This window comes from Gouania willdenowi, chromosome 13, assembly GCF_900634775.1.
Source record: "Gouania willdenowi chromosome 13, fGouWil2.1, whole genome shotgun sequence".
Lineage (NCBI taxonomy): Eukaryota > Metazoa > Chordata > Actinopteri > Blenniiformes > Gobiesocidae > Gouania > Gouania willdenowi.
Genome location: NC_041056.1, coordinates 25,496,360 through 25,515,238, shown reverse-complemented (window position 1 = coordinate 25,515,238; position 18,879 = coordinate 25,496,360). Strand labels below are relative to the sequence as shown.

The 18,879-nt window shown below is 37.5% G+C and overlaps 1 protein-coding gene across 1 annotated transcript; it reads right to left on the bottom strand.

Annotated features, from left to right (window-relative positions):
* Positions 1 to 1,085: 1,085 nt before the first annotated feature.
* barx2 (BARX homeobox 2) lies at positions 1,086 to 14,298 on the bottom strand. Its single transcript, XM_028465512.1, has 4 exons — positions 13,917 to 14,298; positions 6,891 to 7,206; positions 3,699 to 3,783; positions 1,086 to 2,272 (listed from the first exon to the last, which is right to left on the bottom strand). The coding sequence occupies exons 1-4, from the start codon at positions 14,101 to 14,103 to the stop codon at positions 1,994 to 1,996; spliced, it is 867 nt and encodes a 288-aa protein (XP_028321313.1). The 5' UTR covers positions 14,104 to 14,298; the 3' UTR covers positions 1,086 to 1,993.
* Between the last annotated feature and the right edge of the window lie 4,581 nt (positions 14,299 to 18,879).

Below are 18,879 nucleotides of genomic sequence, written 5' to 3'. Positions count from 1 at the left end.
TGCCACTGATTGGGTAAAATTTGCCTTCAAGTGGTGTTGGCATTGTATTTTTAACTTTCTGATTAAAATATAGCAGGTACCATAAGCATGTTTTTACTACTGAAATTATGAAATTCAGTATAGAAAAAGATTGGGGGGTGGGGGGGCAGGATTATCTTTAATACATAATATTTCACCAAAACAAATATTGAATTTTCTGCAAGTGAGGCCAAACCAAAGAAACCCATCTACCAAAGAATTAGAAGTGGATCCAAAACCAAATTACTTTTTTTTTAGAATAAAGTGCTTTTTGTTTATTTAGAGAAACTGTAAATTTTGCCCAATTTTTTTTATCAAAGGCCAAAGGCTTTAGCTAAGGAGCGATTACAAAACATGCTTTGAATGTTTACACAAGGCGTCAGAGCACACAGGGCACGTTACTCAATACTAACCAACAACGTTTGCTTTAGAAATCATCCATGTCCGGTTTCAGGCACTAAAAATACGCCTCACTCTCAGCAGCCCTCAGGTGCACTGCAGGCCATTGTGTTCACTGTACAGATAAAGATGATAAATGCCCCGGCGAGGAGTGCTTAAAGGCTTTGTCCTTTTGAAGGTGATTTATTGTGAACTTTGACTACAGTTAATACATCTTCAAAAGCCTCTTCGGTAATGGATTTGCGTGAACTACAACCTGCCAAGCTTCTGTAACTGCTTGATTTAAAGGCGTTTAGCGTAATGTGATGGTTCATTTGGAAAGCTATTTGGAAGAATTCTGTTGGAGACTTCATTTGTTTTTGTTATTTTGTTGCATTTAATGACAATCTTTGGACTAAATAAAGTTTAATTTCGAGGAAGTAATATGAGGCATTGCAGTGACCAAAACTTTTAGATATACAAGGCAAAACAATGAGGATAGCAGTTTTATTAAGTGTATTTAAATACATAAACACACACTTGTATATAGTAAAAATAATTTTTCACAAACCTTAAAAAAACAGCAAACAGTCTTACTAAACAAGCGTCTAAACAAAATAAAATACTGTACCTTTAAATGTGAAACAACCACATTAAAGAAAAAAAAGAAAAAAAGAAAGAAAAAGCTGTGCAAATTTCAAAAAAACTAAAACTAAAATGAGAAATCTTGGCTGGTACAGACAGAAGAGGTAAAAACCACTGATAGGCAGTGGAAAAATAATGTAGCGTTAACACAGGTCTGACGAACCAACGGAGGGATTCATCTAAAGCCCGTAGGCTGAAAATGTCTCAGAGATTTCCAATGTGTTTCTCTGGCACGGGCTGTGATTTATTCCCTCTGTGAAGAAACTTGTTGCCCTCGTGGCACAGAGTTCTCCTTTGGACCATTGGGGACGGCTGAAACCTTATATACGCATAAAGTAGTTTCAAATAATCCAAAAAAACAACAACTTTAAAAATATTGTTTTACACATATATGCAAAAGACAATATACTTTAAACTTTATACACATTTTCTACAATATAATACAGTGTTTGGCTTTGGCAGAAATAAAGATTTGTATGTGGGCGGTGCCGAGACTTAAAGCTTCACAAACTTTCTGAACATTACAAATCGCGTCCTACCTCCAAAACAAAAAGCCAGCACTTCTGATCAAGAAATGATAGTAAAAATCACTTTAAAGCTTTGCTGTAATACAAACAAGGCACTGAAACCATTATATTTAACAGTTTTTTGGCAGTGAAGTGCTTCAAACGTGCTTATGTTACAGTAAGGCAGCCTTTGCGATGTTGGCGTGGGAAAGACTGAAGTGAATTTGAACAACGGAGGAGTTTCATGGCTTTGCCGTCACATCGTTGCGATCCAGGTTTGACCATTTTTGGATTGGATTCACGCTTCCTTTGACTATGACGATGGAGGTACTCAACCTGGTTCCAACATAAAGGCTACACTGGCTAAAGAGTGGATCTAGTCTATGATCTTGAGGCACTATGTGTTTCCAGGCTGACATCAGTCTTTGGTATGGGTTGGTTCTGGTTTAGCTGGCAGTGTGGGTTGCCAGCATGCGGAGTGGCAGCTCTCGCTCCGGTGCCTCCATTGCTTCAGCCGAGGTGTCTGAACCTAGATCTGGAGGTTGAGGCAGAGAAGCGTCTTCCCTGTGTGTGAGCCCAGCTTCCTCCGCCGCCCTGATCATCCTCTCCTCTTCCTCAATTTTCAATCTTAGCTCTTCGGCTTCGATTTCCTCCGTGGTGGGAATGGAGTTTTTCTTGGGTCTTCCCTTGGGCTTAGTCGGGGCCTCGTGACCTCCTTTGAGCACCTACAGACACACAGAATGGCTCTTAGTGGACTGCTGTGGTAATAAATGGCAGCAAAGGCCAAAGGCAATGCTTGCTATTATAGTAATTAAGGGAAGATGTATTGCAGCTGCTATGCACCCTGTGCACTCATTTATCTTTAATGATTTCAGTTCCTTTTGTTCACGCTATTGTTGCCCTTTCTTACAGAAATGTTTACTCTCCATGCTGTCATCATCTGTCAAACTACACTTTCCACACACCCTGCCTTCCTTTCTAATGCCTCACAATGTCTCCTTAAGTCACTAAACAGCCAGCGACAAACACCACATCTAGTGTTTGTTTGTTGAATGTAAAATTCCAAATATATAAATATATATCTATATATATATATACCCCTTTAGGGGCTCAGTACACTCTTGTTGCAGTTTTTATTTAATTTTCAGATGTGAAATTATTTGTTAGTTACTTAGGCTCATCAACAAAGCAAAATGTACTCCTGTTTTGGAAAAAAATGGTGAAATATGCTGACGTTTAAACAAAAAAATGGTTAATTTGGCTTTTTTCACTTTTGCTTTTCCCCAATTACTATCTCATGTGTTACTTTTACACGTGTTACTCCAACTTGTATCTAGTTTTTTTGTGTCCAATGCCAGATTTTTGCTTCTAACGTCTTGTCATTGATGACAAATAGTTTGTAGCTGCTGATTTAAAAACTAAACTGACAATACCATAAGATTACATGTCACAATACGATATATCCCAATACTAAACAATACAATATATATTGCAATATCGATAATTACAAAATTCCCTTTTACAAGTATAAAATGGTGTGAAATACATTTTTTTTTTTTTTTTTTAAACTTTGCGAGAAAAAGTAAATGGTAACTAACTGTAGTTCAAGTATCAATATCAAAAACAAGTGGTATGTTTATCAAACTGTCCAAATACATTTTTCAAAAAAGTTTGACTTTTGCTTTTACAACAGATTCTGACTCTCTAAAGTTCTTAAATCCGTAAAAAGTAACCACATACTATCAAAGTGACCAGTTTATGTTTTGTGAAAATAAAGTGTAATCAATTTCCAAGCTAAAATGCATTTTGGAGTGACGTTGTTTAACAAGGTCTGATGTGGTTCACTGACACCTAGTGAATGGGAAATATGTGCACGTTAACCCAATTAAATGTTTTTTTTTTCTTGTTAAAAAAAAAAGCATTATTATAAAAAATTGATTCGGACATTTTTTGGATATATACGATAATCGCATGGTGAAATATCGCAATATATCGCCGAATCAATTTTTTCTTACACCATGAATTTTGACCATTTTTAATGATATTATATATAGCATGAATTAAAAACAGTTGTACCTTTTTAATACAGAAATAAAACCTTTACAGTAACGTGTGATAATGTTTGATGCACATTCTCACTTCTTCACTTACCATTTTCTTCCACTTCATGCGCCTGTTTTGGTACCACGTCTTCACCTGCAGCTGTGTGAGACCAAGAGACTGTGCCAAGTCTAACCTGCGAGTTCACAACAACAGCCACACGTTAGTGGAATATTCTTAATTCATGGTATCACATATACAACACATTTGAATCCATTTAATCTTGAATTTGTCTTTTTTTTGGGGGGAAGATTTGCATAAAATGTGGTCTTTTCGAATCAGGTATACCTGAAAACTAATCTCTCTACCTTTCCATCATTGTTGATGTTTGCTAGTGGGGAAATGTTGGGTTTTTTCATAAAAATGTGTTGCAATTTGCATAATATAGAAGTAAAGTGTGAATGAGTTGAATGGGAAAGCAAAAAGCAATGCCAATGTTGAGACCCTGTGCACCTGCAGCAAAAAAAAAAAGTTTTTGATCACATTAAATGCACTGAGGTTGGTAATCCAACCACTTGCACTTGTAACTGGAGGACTGAGTAAACTGCGAGTGCGTCCACCACATGTGGTGAGTCGTGACTAATGTGGCTATCGGCTGGTGTGTAATGTAAAACCTCAGGAAGGGTCTGATTGAAGAAAAAGGTCAAAACATCTGAAAAAGTGTTTCAACTTTTTAATACAAGATCTCCTCCTTCGGGCTGCTTTCAAGACTTTAAATTGTTAGACGAAAGACTTTTCCTGTCCACCCTGACCAGAGGGGAAATATTTCATTTCATAGTATAAGTAGTTGCCTATTCGGAGAAGATCTTAAAGGAAGAGAAATTTAAAAGCAAGAGATTTTCCGGAAGCGATGTCTACGCCCCGTGTACCTTATAAAAAGACATTTTTGAGAATGCCTGTGTGTGTTCTGAAAAACTTAACACAGAAGCAATCAACCTGTCAAACGGCACTCTCATACATGCACTGACGTATGGAGGGGCAGCAACTGGAGGCAAAGAAAAGTAGTTGCAGAAAAGGAAAACACTCTAATTATTTATGATGATTAGTTTTCAGTGAATAGAAACACTTGCAGCGGTAGAAACAGTTTTAGATCAAAGCCTCAGGGGCTTGAGCTGAGCTGGTATTTCATTTCCAACCAGACGATCCTTGGGTGTATACCTGAGCAGCGTTTAAAGATAATTATAACCCGAAAGAAGATAATGAAGATGATGATTATGAGTATCATAAGCTATTTATTTCAACTGTGACCAATTATGATTTAAATAATGAAAACGTTCTTTTACGGATATGTTTTGAGTTGAGTTTTGAGCTACCACTAAGTCCCAGTTCAAAACCACATAACCCCAGCAGAGGCTATTTGAGTGAACTTTGTGTCACAACAAAGCCGAGCGGGGAGCGTGCCATAAGTTTGATAAAGCATTTAGGAGGGGATTTTCACTACGGATGTTTCTACCAGTCCGGGGTTCAATTACCTTTTACCACAGTGTCAGAATTTGATATTTTGACAGGACACAGAATGTTGGCACGGTTTTTTGAACGGATGGTTCGTTTTGAACACTGAGTAGTGCTGTGCCTTGAGGCGTCTGCTTTAAAGTGAAGCATGGCACGTCTCCAAAGGCTCCGAGCAAACCAAAATGTGAAATATATATAGAAAATATGTGGGAGTTTCCCTACTGTGAAAATGTAAAAATAATAATGACAAGACGAGAAAAAAAGCTGATTTAGTCAAAGTAGAATCGCATGGACAGCAAAATTTGAATGAAAGAACGACGCATGACATTTATCAGCATTATTATCCTCAAATATCACTAACACATTTTACTCTTGGGGCCAATCTGACCCCAGTGATATTTGCCTCCAGTACATATTTTTCAGAAAATTGTTGACCAAGTTTTTGCGTCAGGCGCTTTGTTTATTTGTTGAAAACGTAAATAACCCCTTGATAATGAAACCTTGACCTGTTAACTAGCGCCACCATCAGGCCAAACTTTTATATTAGAATTAATTTATCTTGAATAGTTTTCATCCCAATCTTTCTCAAGTTTACTGACCACCAGAGTATGAACCGTATTAGTTGTGGTGATGATATGACCTTTACTGTAGCGCCACCATCAGGTCCAACTTTTAGTCCAACTCTGGGTGCACATTCATGACTCTCACAGAATTAACCATATTATTTATTTACTTATTTGTATCTCCCTTTTACAACATATTTGGGGTTATTCACTATAAAGCTTCAGACACATTCTCCTCTACGTCACTTTCACTGTGAAAGAGCTGTTCCAAAACCTCATTGATAGTAAACCTTTTCCTTGAGAACACTTTCGAGAGAGAGAGAGAGAGTGCAGATTGCAATACACAGACATGTTTTACACAGCTAAAACAGCTTGGGATCAAATTTCATCGTGATTATTTTATGCTAAATCAATTGTTTCTCCAAACAAAGATTGGAGGTGAGATGGAATTTATGAAATATAATGAACTTGTTGCTTTTTAAGGAGATTATTTTGCAACATGAGTGTATTTGTGTTAAAACACAACATGCCACGTGCTCAATAAAGTTGTAAAAAAAAATAAAAATGGCTTGACTGAAAGTTACCCACAGAATGGAACTTGAGACACAAATATTAACTTTAAGATTACTTCATCTTATAGTCGAGAGCTGAATGTACTTCACGTACACCTGCACATGTGTGAAATGATTGGCAGTAAATCAGCGTAATACATTTGTGTTTGGTAGTGTTGGCCAGGGTCTCCGTTTCCCTGAATGAGGCAGTGTTTCTTTGTCAGGGATGTTTTTTTTTTTTCTTTTTTTTGCAACTCAAGAGTTTTAAAACGTTACTCTTGTCTCAACTAGAACACTGAGGTAATGTGCTGGCAGAGACAAATTCACATTACTTGAGACATTCCCCCATGGGATAAATCAAAAACTATGATGTAGGGTTAACCGCCGCTTGATAATTGCATGTGGCTTTGTGAATGAGCTTGTGTCTACATGCTTAATGTGTATTTTTAAATGTAATCTTTGCCAGTTATGCCGGTTGAGAGAATACTACAGTGAAGTGACAATCACTCTGTTTGAACGTGGAAGGCTAACTAACCGGAACATCAGGATTACTTAGCAGCCATCGGTTACACGAACACATCAATAGCTTGTTTCTTTTGTCTTGTTTAGTGATGATTGTTTTTTAATGAATAAAGGGGATTTCTAACGTGATATGCAGGTGTTTGAACTCCACTAACCTGTCAGGTGTGGACAGGTATTTCTGCTTCTGAAATTTCTTCTCCAGGCCCATCAGCTGCAGCTCGGTGAAGATGGTGCGGCTGCGACGTGGCTTCTTCAGCCGGGGCGTGCTGTGCTCTGTTTCAGACTCGCTGCTGATGCTGAGGGGCGTCTGGCTGGGCGAGGGCTCCGACCCCCGCGGATGGTGAGGGGAGAGAAGAGGCAGGTGAGGGTGAACTGCACCCGGGGAGGATGGCTGTGGGATGTGTGGGGTTAAGTTGTGGGGCTGCCGGGTGATCACTGAGAGGAGAGGGTAGGCACGAAGAGATGTGGAGCCTGAGAGAGAGAGGAGGTTGTGGTAAGGCAACAACATCAGGAGATGTAATAAAGTCCAAGTTTCATGAAGTCCCCAGTTGCCTCACTCGTATGGTTATCGACTTCCTGTAATTGCTTTCAGCGGCACTGGCTGTTAAAAGGGTTTTGGGTTGTGACCTCGTCCATGTAGAGGCCTGTGATCCCAGTGACGCAGGTGGTGTATTACACTGATCCTCTGAACCCTTCAAATAAATGACTTTTTTTTTTTTTTTTTTTTTCTGAGGTCAGTAGGCAGTTACTGACTTCCTCGGACACACACACACACACACACAGCTCAGCACAGCACACTCATAAAAAAGCTCCTTTTTTTTATGCATGGAACTTAATGAAGACATGTCTCCGCTTTACCAGAGCGAACAGGAGCCACAGAAGCCAGAATATATGAAGGAGCACTTGTCTGCTGCCTATAGGGTAACAAATATGGAGACCTGCAGGTCAATAAAGAGCAGTGGTTCTCAACCTTTTCAGCCCATGACCCTCAAAATAAAGATGCCAAAGACCGGGGACCCCAACTGTACCTGAAGGTGTTTGAGCACAGACATGAATATTGAAGAACAGTCATGTGGAGAAAGGGGTAATAAAGGGGAGAGCAAAATGGTGTCCATCGTTCCATGAATCTGTGACAACCACATTTATTTATTTATCTGAATAATATCCACTGTTCTCCAGGAAGTTTATTATTATGTATGCCACATGGTATAGTCATCTTAAAGATCTAGATCCTTGTTTTATTCAGAAATAAAAATGATTAAAAGTGACCAAAAATGGTGGAAAAGGTGGTGAAATGGGATTTTATAACCACAGAAATTGGTTAAAAGTTGCAAATTACAGTGGCCAAAAAACGACAGAAAAAGTGTTAAAAAGGGTTCAAAGTGTCAATATCGGAACAATTCATTTAAACTGGCAAATAAAGGGCATGAAAAATGGTGAATGGGGTTAAATTGGCAAAACAAATCAGCATGAAATATGGATAAAAGAGGTTAAAAGTGACAATAAGGGGTGACATATGTGGCATTAGGTGGGAAAAGTGGTGGAAGGGGTTTATAAGTGCTGAAAATGTCTTAAAAGTGGAAAAATGTGCAGAAAAGGCATTGAAATTTAGAGAAGTGCCAGAAATGGGAGTAATGTAGCAAAAATGTATTAAAGGGTGCCAAAATGATGAAAATTGGTAAAATATGGCAAGTTTAGTGTAGTTGCAGAAAAAGGGTAAAAATAAGCAAAAATGGGCTCAAATTTTTCAAAAAACATTATTAGTTTCTTGATAACATCTGGTGACTCCTTCCCAGTGTCTCACAATCCCAAATACGGTCCTTACCCCAAGGTTAGGAACACCTGGTAAAAAGGATGCTATTGGGAAAATGCAACACACGTGCTGATAAGGACCCAATAAAAAGTGCATGGAATGGGCAGAGCAGGAAGAGATAGAGGGAGATAAAGGCTGAAATGGAGCGAAGAAAAAAAAGAGGCTTTCAAACAGTGAACAACAAAGCGTGTGTGTTCCTGGTTGTGGATCTGTTTCTCTTATCTCCTCATCATCCGACTTTTAGACTCACAGACATACACAATAGTCAGGACTTATAAAACTGGAGCTTGAGAATATAACCTTATCTTTGCATGGAGGTATTCCAATTGTTTTAGAGTTATTTTCGTTTGCTTTTTTTCGAGTCTGGTCGTTAAAGCTGTGAGAAAACACTCAATGAGGGAAGGAAAAAAATAGAAGAAGGCTCAGGTTTTATATCTGTCAGTACGGTCATGCATGAAAACAAAGGGGCTCTCATGTAAAACGTGTACAGTCGAGGTATGTGTGCGCACTCACACACGCACAAATAACCTGTGACAGAAACGCGCACACGTACACGTACAGCAGACACTGCCTTTGGCTCATCATGACATCAGAGTAAGACACTGAGGTCATCACTAATCCCCCCAATGGGAGATTTCTAGAGTTGAAACAAGTCAAGACAAGAAGACGTTTTTCCTCTGGTAATAAAATCTTTCACTAATTTACACTTCATTCTCTAAAATGTTATCCTCACACTTCTACAGGAATGCTTTATTTGAATTGCAGCAAAGTAAAGCACATTGACTTTAGTCCACTGTTGTTTATTTGTATTCCTAAAGATCGAACACGCCTCAGTTTGTTTTTCAAAATTTCCAGGATATCTCCTGTCAGCAAAGAGCTTGAAGGTGTCTCCGGACTTTGAGAGACGTAGAAAAAGGAAACCTAGGAGCCAAAAGTCATGCAGGCCTCGTGGTGACGTTCCTTTTAACAGCGAAGCAGTAACATTGACATGTTGTTGACATGTGCCCTTGTCCTGTCAATAGTCTACAAATAAACGGTGCCACGAGCTGTGAAAGTGCTACCTCGTGCAAAAGCACACAGAGCTTGATCATCACGGTTGGAATGGAGGCACAAGTGCTTATAAAGCTGCCATTGCATTAGACCAGGGGTGTTGAACAAGTTCAGTTCAAGGGCCAAATACGGACCAGTTTGAACGCAAGTGTGCCACAGGTTTTAGGCAGGAAAAAAAAACTATTTTAACATTAATGTGCCCAAGTTTGCATTTCGAGTTTTAAATTAGACATAAAGTATGGAAGGCATCAACAATATCTAAGCAATAAATGACTGATACCTAAACGTCCTTTGATTGATTTATTTTTTGACCAATTTTCATTTAATTTGGGGAGATTTTCTGTCATGATTTGAGAAAAATTGCAGGATTTTTAAATACATTTTGAGTTCTTTGAACAACAATCTACAACTAAATTAATTGGTCTTTTTCACAATGATTCATGTTTTTTCAATCATTTTCATTTTTCCTGCAGGCCAAATCGGATCCCCTGAAGGGCCGGATTTGGCCCCCGGGCCTTGAGTTTGACACGTGCATTAGACAGAGCTGCTGGGAATAAATCCCCAACCTTTTTCACCTAAAAATCGTTTTTTAAATCAATACCTCAGCCACTTCTCATCAACGTACTTTATTATAGATTATGGCCTTGTCTTTTTTTTTTTTTTTTTACAACTGACAAATACCAAATAAATCTGAACCAGTCCATCTAATTCCTGGTAGTTGCTCCACCCTGATCGTGGAGCAACTTGTACAGCCACTTACCATGTGATCAATAGAGGGAATAGGACTAAATAGGCTTTGTTATATTAAGCAGATGGCTCAACTATCTTTATTGTGGGACTTAAAGTCAAGAGCCACACATACAGAGCACTAAGTTTGGCTTCTGCCCTGTCACAACAAAAGGCCTCAAATATAGACTATACACTTATAATCAACAGATATGTAGAATATGCTTGAACTTGTCATTAAAACATCATTTTGTAGCCATATCGCATATACTGTAGCATTTGGAATTGTTTTTTTGTTTTGTTTTTTTGGAATTGTTGGGTTTTTTCTTATATGCGCTACGAGATGGCTATTGTTGTAATTCACGCTTGGCACGTGCCAAATGATGAAAATAAGCCTTGGTTTTCTGTGACGAACAGATGCCATGAACTTTATTTATCTGTCATGATTTTGCAAGCTTCTTGTCTATCAGAGATAATTCATTTCACGACTATTTATTTGGAATCTGATTGATTGGGATGACAGGAGAACTCATCCATCTGCTCAAACTGTTTTTTCATAGAAACTGATTTGTGACTTTTTACCTTGAGGTGATAGAAAATACTGATAGCAGAACAAGAGAACACGATGACAAGCATCAAGCACAGTCTTTTATTGGCGTGCACTTTTTTTTTTTTTTTTGGTGCTATTCTGCGTGTGTGTGTTTCTGTGCTTGGGTGTGTGTGTGTGTGTGTGTGTGTGTGTGTGTGTGTGTGTGTGTGTGTGTGTGTGTGTGTGTGTGTGTGTGTGTGTGTGTGTGTGTGTGTGTGTGTGTGTGTGTGTGTGTGCATACCTGCCTGTTGTGTTGACATGTGGGTAATGAACCTTCTCAGCCCGACTTTATTGTCTGCAGCGGATTAGGACCTTAACCACTAAACCAGTATGCGGTTACCTTTAGGCTTTCCGACCTCTTACTTTTATTTTTGTTTTGTTGTTATTTTTCATCATGTTGTCAGGTGAGATTAAACTGCAGTTAATCTTAATCCCATTAACCTCCTACAGAAAGCAGCATATAAAGCCTTGCCTTACATCCTGCTGAGAGACGAGATGCCAAATGCTTGTTATTATTACTATTATCATTATTATACCTGATCCTCCTGCCACTGAAAATGACTCGACTCCACCAGTATTAGTCACTTCAGTGGGTGAAAGGAAAATCTCTACTTCCTCGTCACATCCTATACTGAATTGAGGAAAAAAAAAAGAAGCATATCAGTGCAAAATCAAAGAAGAACTGAGAGCTTTTTTTTATTATTATTATTTAATAATAAATTATTCCAACTAATTATCATTGGGCCCACTTTTGTTGTGAACACTGTCTTTCAGCGGCCTCCACTGGCAGCTAGTGGGTATAGCATCCTTTCCTTGAACAAGATGAAGAGGTCAACTTTCCCTGTTCAAGGGCCAAGGCCCCCTCTCTGTGGCCCTGGAGCCCTAAGCCTCTCTCTATATCAAGCTCTAAAAGCCATTGATGTGGGAGAATATACTGTGTCTCACACCCCTGCTGCTAGAAATAAGTGTTGTGCACAGTGTTCTGATATGCAAGGCGGGTCACTCTATCCACTCAAACAGAGGTGCTGCCAGAGCCCAATCACAGCGGACCAACCCCATGTCACAGGGATGAGGATATTGCCCCACCCCCCACCCCTCAACCCCCACCCTCGCCCATATATTTTTATTTTTATCCATCACCCACTGTCATCATCATCAGATTTGTGGTGGCTATTATTTCAGACATTGGAGCAATTATCCTAATGGTGGAGTGTCCAGTGACCTCAGAGTTGTCCGATTTGTTGGGGTTTAAAATCGTAGGATTTGTTTTTAAGCGAGAGAATAAGATTAAATAAGTTTTCCTTATTCTAAACTACACAAACTACCAACTTTAGCACAATTAAATCAACCAGTCTAACATAATATCTATCTATCTATCTATCTATCTATCTATCTATCTATCTATCTATCTATCTATCTATCTATCTATCTATCGGCATTTTTTTAAAAATGAGAGGAAAACGAGTGAAGGCAGTAGTTCCCAACCTTTTTCGGGTTGTGACCCCATTTTGATCTTACAAATTTCATTTTTCTCTAGTTTTTGATGATGCCTGTTATATAGTAGCAGTAATTAATGCACAAAGCGATAAGATGCGCCACCTCAGATATTTTTATCCTGCTTTTTGTTTGAACTACATCTATATTTGGAAAGAGCTAACGTAGAGAATACAGTTGTTTGAGATTGTGTGGTGTTTTAATTTGAAAAAAAGAATAATGTGATTTTATTCTGTCATTTTTTTCATTTTTATTAATTACTCAACATTTCAGGCGACACCACATGGGGTCACGACCCCAAGGTTGAAAACACCTGAGTTAAGGGTTGAGGAAGAAGACACTGTCGTCGTAATCTACATCGTTGTGATTACATTTTTAAATATGAACACGATATCATCGTAATTATGTGTGAAACATAACAACTGGCTGCATATCTTCTTTTCTTCAAATGTTCAGGAGAAGTTTGGGTCAAATATTGAATTTGTCAAAGCATTCTCTGGCTTCTGAACTGAGTGTTGTCTTTATCTCCTAAGTCATTTCCCCACATGCCTCTTTGTTGACTTTTGCGTATTATAACAACTTATCAGGTGGTTCATTTGTCATCCTGAGCCTGTGCAAAAAGCCCTGAAGCATCAGTGGCGTTCACGGACTGCAGTGATTGAGTCCTTTGCTTTTAACAGTTCACACGTAGTTGTGATTTATGACACTGAATACGTTGAGAGAAAAAGAAGGTGAAGACACCTTCAAAACTAACTTGCATGAGTTAATAGCCACATATATATATATATATCTATATATATATATATATATATGTTTATATTTGTTTTAATAGCCTATTACAGGGGTTCACAACTTGTTTCACCTGGGATCCACGGTCATTAAATCACGACTCGCTTTTTTTTTTTTTTTTTATAGAATTCAATCAAACAATTTTTTTTTTTTTTTTTTTTTTCAAAAATAGCTGTTGAAAACACATATATACTTCTACTTTCTTCTAAGAAGGGAAAAAAAAAAAACACAAAATATTTATTATAATAATAATAATACATGTTCCTGTGCAACATGCATTTCCCGCAGCATGCCAGTCAAAAAAAAAAAAAAAAAGTTTATTTCAAAACAAAAGACAAGTCCAACATGAGACATTAAGTATTTATTTATTTTTTACCAGCTGTCCGCGACCCACCGAGTGCAGGTCCGTGACCCACTATGGGGCACCAACCCACCAGTTGAGAATTGATAACTTTTTAATATTAAATTTAAGTCAAAGCTTTAATGTGAAAATTGTTAAAACACACAAAAAAGATAGAAACAATATTGGGAGCATTTTTTTAAATATCATGTATTAACTTTATTTCCTACTCTTTAATGTTTCTTTATATTCATTGACACAAAGTTTGTGCGTGTTTTTGTTCGTAAAAGTTGGACACAAAAATGAAATATAGCTGGAATCTTTAAAAATAAAACATGTAATATTTGTTATTTGTGGGGAAGAAGAAGAAGTGGACTTACCCGAACATGAATGGAGAGGTTTTGGTCGCACGATGAGTGAAGGACACACAGAGTAGAGGGAAAGTTTCTCAAAGTAATCACAGGTCTCCTTGGAGAGGATCTCATCGATCATGAAGGTCTTGTACCGCCGCCTGGCTGCCTTCAGCTGGCCCGGGGAGGAGAGCCTCAGCTCGGCTTGACAGTGCATGATCTGTACCGCTCGGTTCCACAGAGGCGCGTCGCAAACACGTGACTTTTTTCAATGTTCTTTGCAAAGCTTTACGGTATTATTTCACACTGTCTGTTAAAGGCGTCGATCACGCGTTGGAATAATAAGTCATTGTTAAAAGTGTAGGCTCGTGCACGGAGAGGATGCGAGTGCGTGGAGCAGCGCGCGCGCACTGATGGACCAACTGACTGAGCTGTGAGCGCACAGCCGCTGCTATATAAACCATCCTATACTCACAACTACACACCCCTTATCACACACACACACACACACACGCACACACACACACACACACGCACACACACGCACGCATAGACTTTACACACAACCACACACTTATAGCAGACGCACACACGCGCGCGCACGCAGAAAAAAAAACAAATGTATGTAAATGCGCAACCCCTGAGAATCCGATAACTTTTTACCAACTTGGCACAAAACGCACAAAAATGTAGAAAAACATCAGCGCTATTTAATAAGACGGACAATTGTGTGAAATAACGCATTAATGGAATAATTAAAGGCTTACGAATCTAAAAGGTTGGTTGTCTATTTTTTCTTTAAGCATTTGTTTTTACCACCACAATGTGCGGTTTAGCTTTCAATAATAATAATAATAATAATAATAATAATAATAATAATAATAATAATAATAATAACATTCAAGGGTGTGGTTTTTTGTGGGTTATTAATGTTTTTTTTTTTTTGTTGTTTTTTTTTTTCATAACCTAATTAGAAAACAATGTTATTGACATTTTAAATTCGGCAGCTGGAGATTGTGTGTTTTAATTAAATGTTTTAAACAACACAAATCTTATTTAAATACAGGCTTTCTACATTTTAATTATAATCATTATGAACTCCCAAATGTGTATTTCAAAGATATGAGCAGTTGAGTATTATTTTTTATTGCAGTGACTAATCCACGCTGTGGAAACAAGTTTGTCATTGACTAAATAACGCAGACGGTTGTGGGAGGAGGTTTGGTGCGCAGTGTTTCATCATGTGGTTCAGCCTGTTCAATGTTAATGAATTCAAAACAAAACTATTTTAGCTTTTGGAACAAAAGGAGTAAAGCTCATTAAAAACTTTGACTGTTTAGTGATATTAAATATGAATTATCTGTTAATAAATCAGGGCCGTCAAATGTCCACGAAAACAAACCTGAACATGGGAAGAATTTCCACACAAATATCAACAGTGCAACTGTGCTTTGACACACGTTAGTTAAACTGTAATAAAGGTTTTTTTAGTTAAAATGTAATTTTAAAAAAAAGTTGTTTTTTCAATTATTAATATTACACTGACAGTGTGCTATATTGCAATGAAAAGGAACACCAAATTAAAAAAATAAAGTAAAAATAAATAAATATTACAATAATCTATGGTGTTCAAGACAGAAATATAAGGTGACAGAGTTTAAAGTGTTTAATCTTAAAATCCAGACATTTGATGAATAGACCCAAACATAAACTCTCAATATTTTTAAATAACTGACAAAGACAAGGAAAAAACAATGAGTCAGTAAATAATCATTTATAGGTCATGGTTCTCAAACTTTTTTGGCCCAAGTATTTTTGAACCCTGTCGGACTAAAAAAAAAAACAAACAAAAAAAACAAACCCACACATTTTAAATAAGCTAACTTTGTAAATAAGTGGAATTAAATACTATTTAGTGCCTCCTGAGTGGATTTATTTGTATAGTTTTTTATCATTTCCGGGCATCTCCTGACTGACCTTTGCATTTTCAGTTCATGTAATTAGGATCATTTTAACCATCATTATTTATCATTATCATTTTTAACCAAAATAAATAAATAAACATTACAAAACCCAATATTTGTTTTGCTTTCCTATGTTAATTTTTCACTTTCTCCCTCTCTCTCATTCCTTTAGGGGTACACGTACCCCCATTTGTGAAACACTGGGCTACATCAACAACTGGCATCATTGTCATGTGGAAAATCATTTTACTGTAGAGCAAAGCGCAATGATTTACCTGAAAAAGTCTAAAAGTGATTTACTGAGAGGGAAGGAGGGTATATAAATGTCATAAAACCGATGGTTCACAGGAGGAAGATGTTATTGTGGTTCCGTACAAAGAGGTGAAACTGTGGAACAGCTTAAATGAGCAGCTCAACGAATGTCCACGTATAAAACAAATTAGGAAAAGATTTAAAGAAATTCTTTTTGAACGTTTTAAATAAAAAAAGGAAGGAAAGTGAGTTGGTGAAGCTGGGATTTTTGCTGCTAACATATTGTTTAAATCTATGAAGAAGATATATAGAAAGTGGATCAAACCAAAGAAAGTCAGCTTTATTAAGACTTTGGAAAAGGAAATATTTATTTATTTATTTATTTATTTATTTATTTATTTATTTATTTATTTATTATTTGTCATGTTGTACTATACTGTACACTTTTTCATTGTGTGCTTGACATAAAACTAAACTACTACTATATTTACCAATTTACCACGTGTTTAATTATGATCAGTGAACTGCATTTATATTTAATGAAATTATCATGAGAAGTTGGTTTTCTTGCTTGTTTGGAAACACGATATTATCGGTGCTGAACCCAACAACCCCAGCATGCTGCTGCTGCTGGTAGTGGTGGTGGTCTATGGGAGCAGGGCAGTGCGCACTGGGCGCGTCTATAACCAGTAGTATATAGTAGTATAGTAATAGTGGCTACTGCTCATTCCACTAATCCACCAACCCCAGGGCGGGAGACGCCATGAAGATCAACCAATTAGAAGAGTCATGACACTATAAGGCTAAAGCTGAGGGCCTTTCTATTAAAACACAAAATAAAAGCCAAACCCTGACACAACCACTTTTATTAGAAGGATCTAGTTCTCCTCTCCACTGAGCTGTTACAGTGACTAAGCACTTCAGGAAGGACAGAGATTAAAAACCTCCGCACAGACATTTTTAAGGATGTGATCAACCGCTTTGTCTGGAACAGAAGCGTTGTTTCACACATCCGTCATAAACCAGGACGCAATATGAGATGTAGTGGGATTAAATAGTAGCTAAAAATGCACTGGGACAATAGAAGCGATGTCTCTGTAAATGAAGCAAACCCTCAGTAAGACCCTACTAATGAAATAACTCCACTCATAATTACATGTTGTCATGTCAGGGAACAGAAAGAGAGAAGAGATGAAAGCTGTCCTTAAATATAGACACGGTCATGTGACACGGATACGTTCACTACCTTAATTGATTTAATTGAAGGGTGCGCGCGCGTGGCGCCACCTGTAGATTACACACAAGCCTTTTTACACAAGTATTAGTTACAAGTGGTCCGTTTATAGACATGCATACAATAGATCACTTAGTTTCACTAAAAATAGCATCCAGCGAGTGTTCAGCCAAGGCTAAAGCACGTGTGTTTAACTCATGGGGCCAAATCTGGCCCTTTGGAGCATCCAATTTATATGTAGGGGCTCACAGTAGAGCTGGGCGATATGGACCAAAACTCATATCTCAATATGGCAATATACGACATGAATTTTGATGTGTTTAATTAAAAAAAAAAAATTAAAAAAAAAAAGTCAGACCAGAAAAACAATTCTGGGTTAAATTTGCTGATTCAAAATGCCACACAGGCATATCTATTAACAAACAGCCCCACAATGTGTGTCACTTTTGGCCTTTTCTCTTTGAAGGGACAGCATGTGTGAGTGAGTTCTGTAGTGTGGCTTGTTTAGGGGACGGTCTGGGTTGGGGCACACTCAGAAATCCATCTGAGCTTTCCGTGCTGTTTGAAGATGTAGCAAAAGCAGTGACTCCTAAAACAAGTATCTTAATATTTAAAATAAGCTATAGAAAAAAATTTGTTGGTAATTAATTATCTATATCGCCAAAATAAAATAAAAAACTAGATATATCTTGAACCTCGATAAATTGTCCAGCTCGAGCTGCATTATTTTTTCATGTTGAACTGTTAAAATAACACAATTCTTATATAATCCTTTGATTTTCCTTTATTACATTTTATTTACATTAATTAAATAGAAATTTGTCAAAAAAATGTAGGAAATCTAAAGTGAAGATACTTGGGACTGATATCTATCATCACTTATTGTTGGGGTGTCAAACTCATTTTAGTTCAGGGGCCAAATATGGTCTAATTTGACCTCAAGAGGGCCGAAGAATGTATCGATGGGGAAAAAAGAACTACCATTATTGTGCCCTCGTTTTTAATCAGTTCAATTCTCTTAAAAAATTCTTGATTTTGTTCATTTTTGTGCAAAATTGCAAGATTTGTGAAAACATTTATAGTTCTTTCCACAAATTTGCAAATAAAAATGCATTGCATTCACACGATATAAACAAAATAAAAATGCAAGCCCCGATATTATTGTGGAGTTGGTGAATTTGAGATATTCTAGATTATTTGGTAAATTACACAATAACTGTCATTACTTTCTCCTGCAGGCTGAATTAGATGCTCTAAAGGGCCAGATTTGGCCCCAGAGCCTTGAGTTTGACACAAGTGGCTTGGATATTGTTGGTTTTACATATTTTGTATTTTATGAATCTGTAGAAATGCAAACCAGGGCACGATAATGTTGAAATTACTCAATTTCCAGCATTAAATCTGTGACCCATTGGAGATCAAACTGCTCCGTATTTGGCCCCTGAACCAAAAACCCCTGGCCCAAGGAATGTGTGTGGTGTTGATTTAAAAAAATACAAATAAACAAGTCCAAGATCACATAACTGGATAGTGACGCATTTTA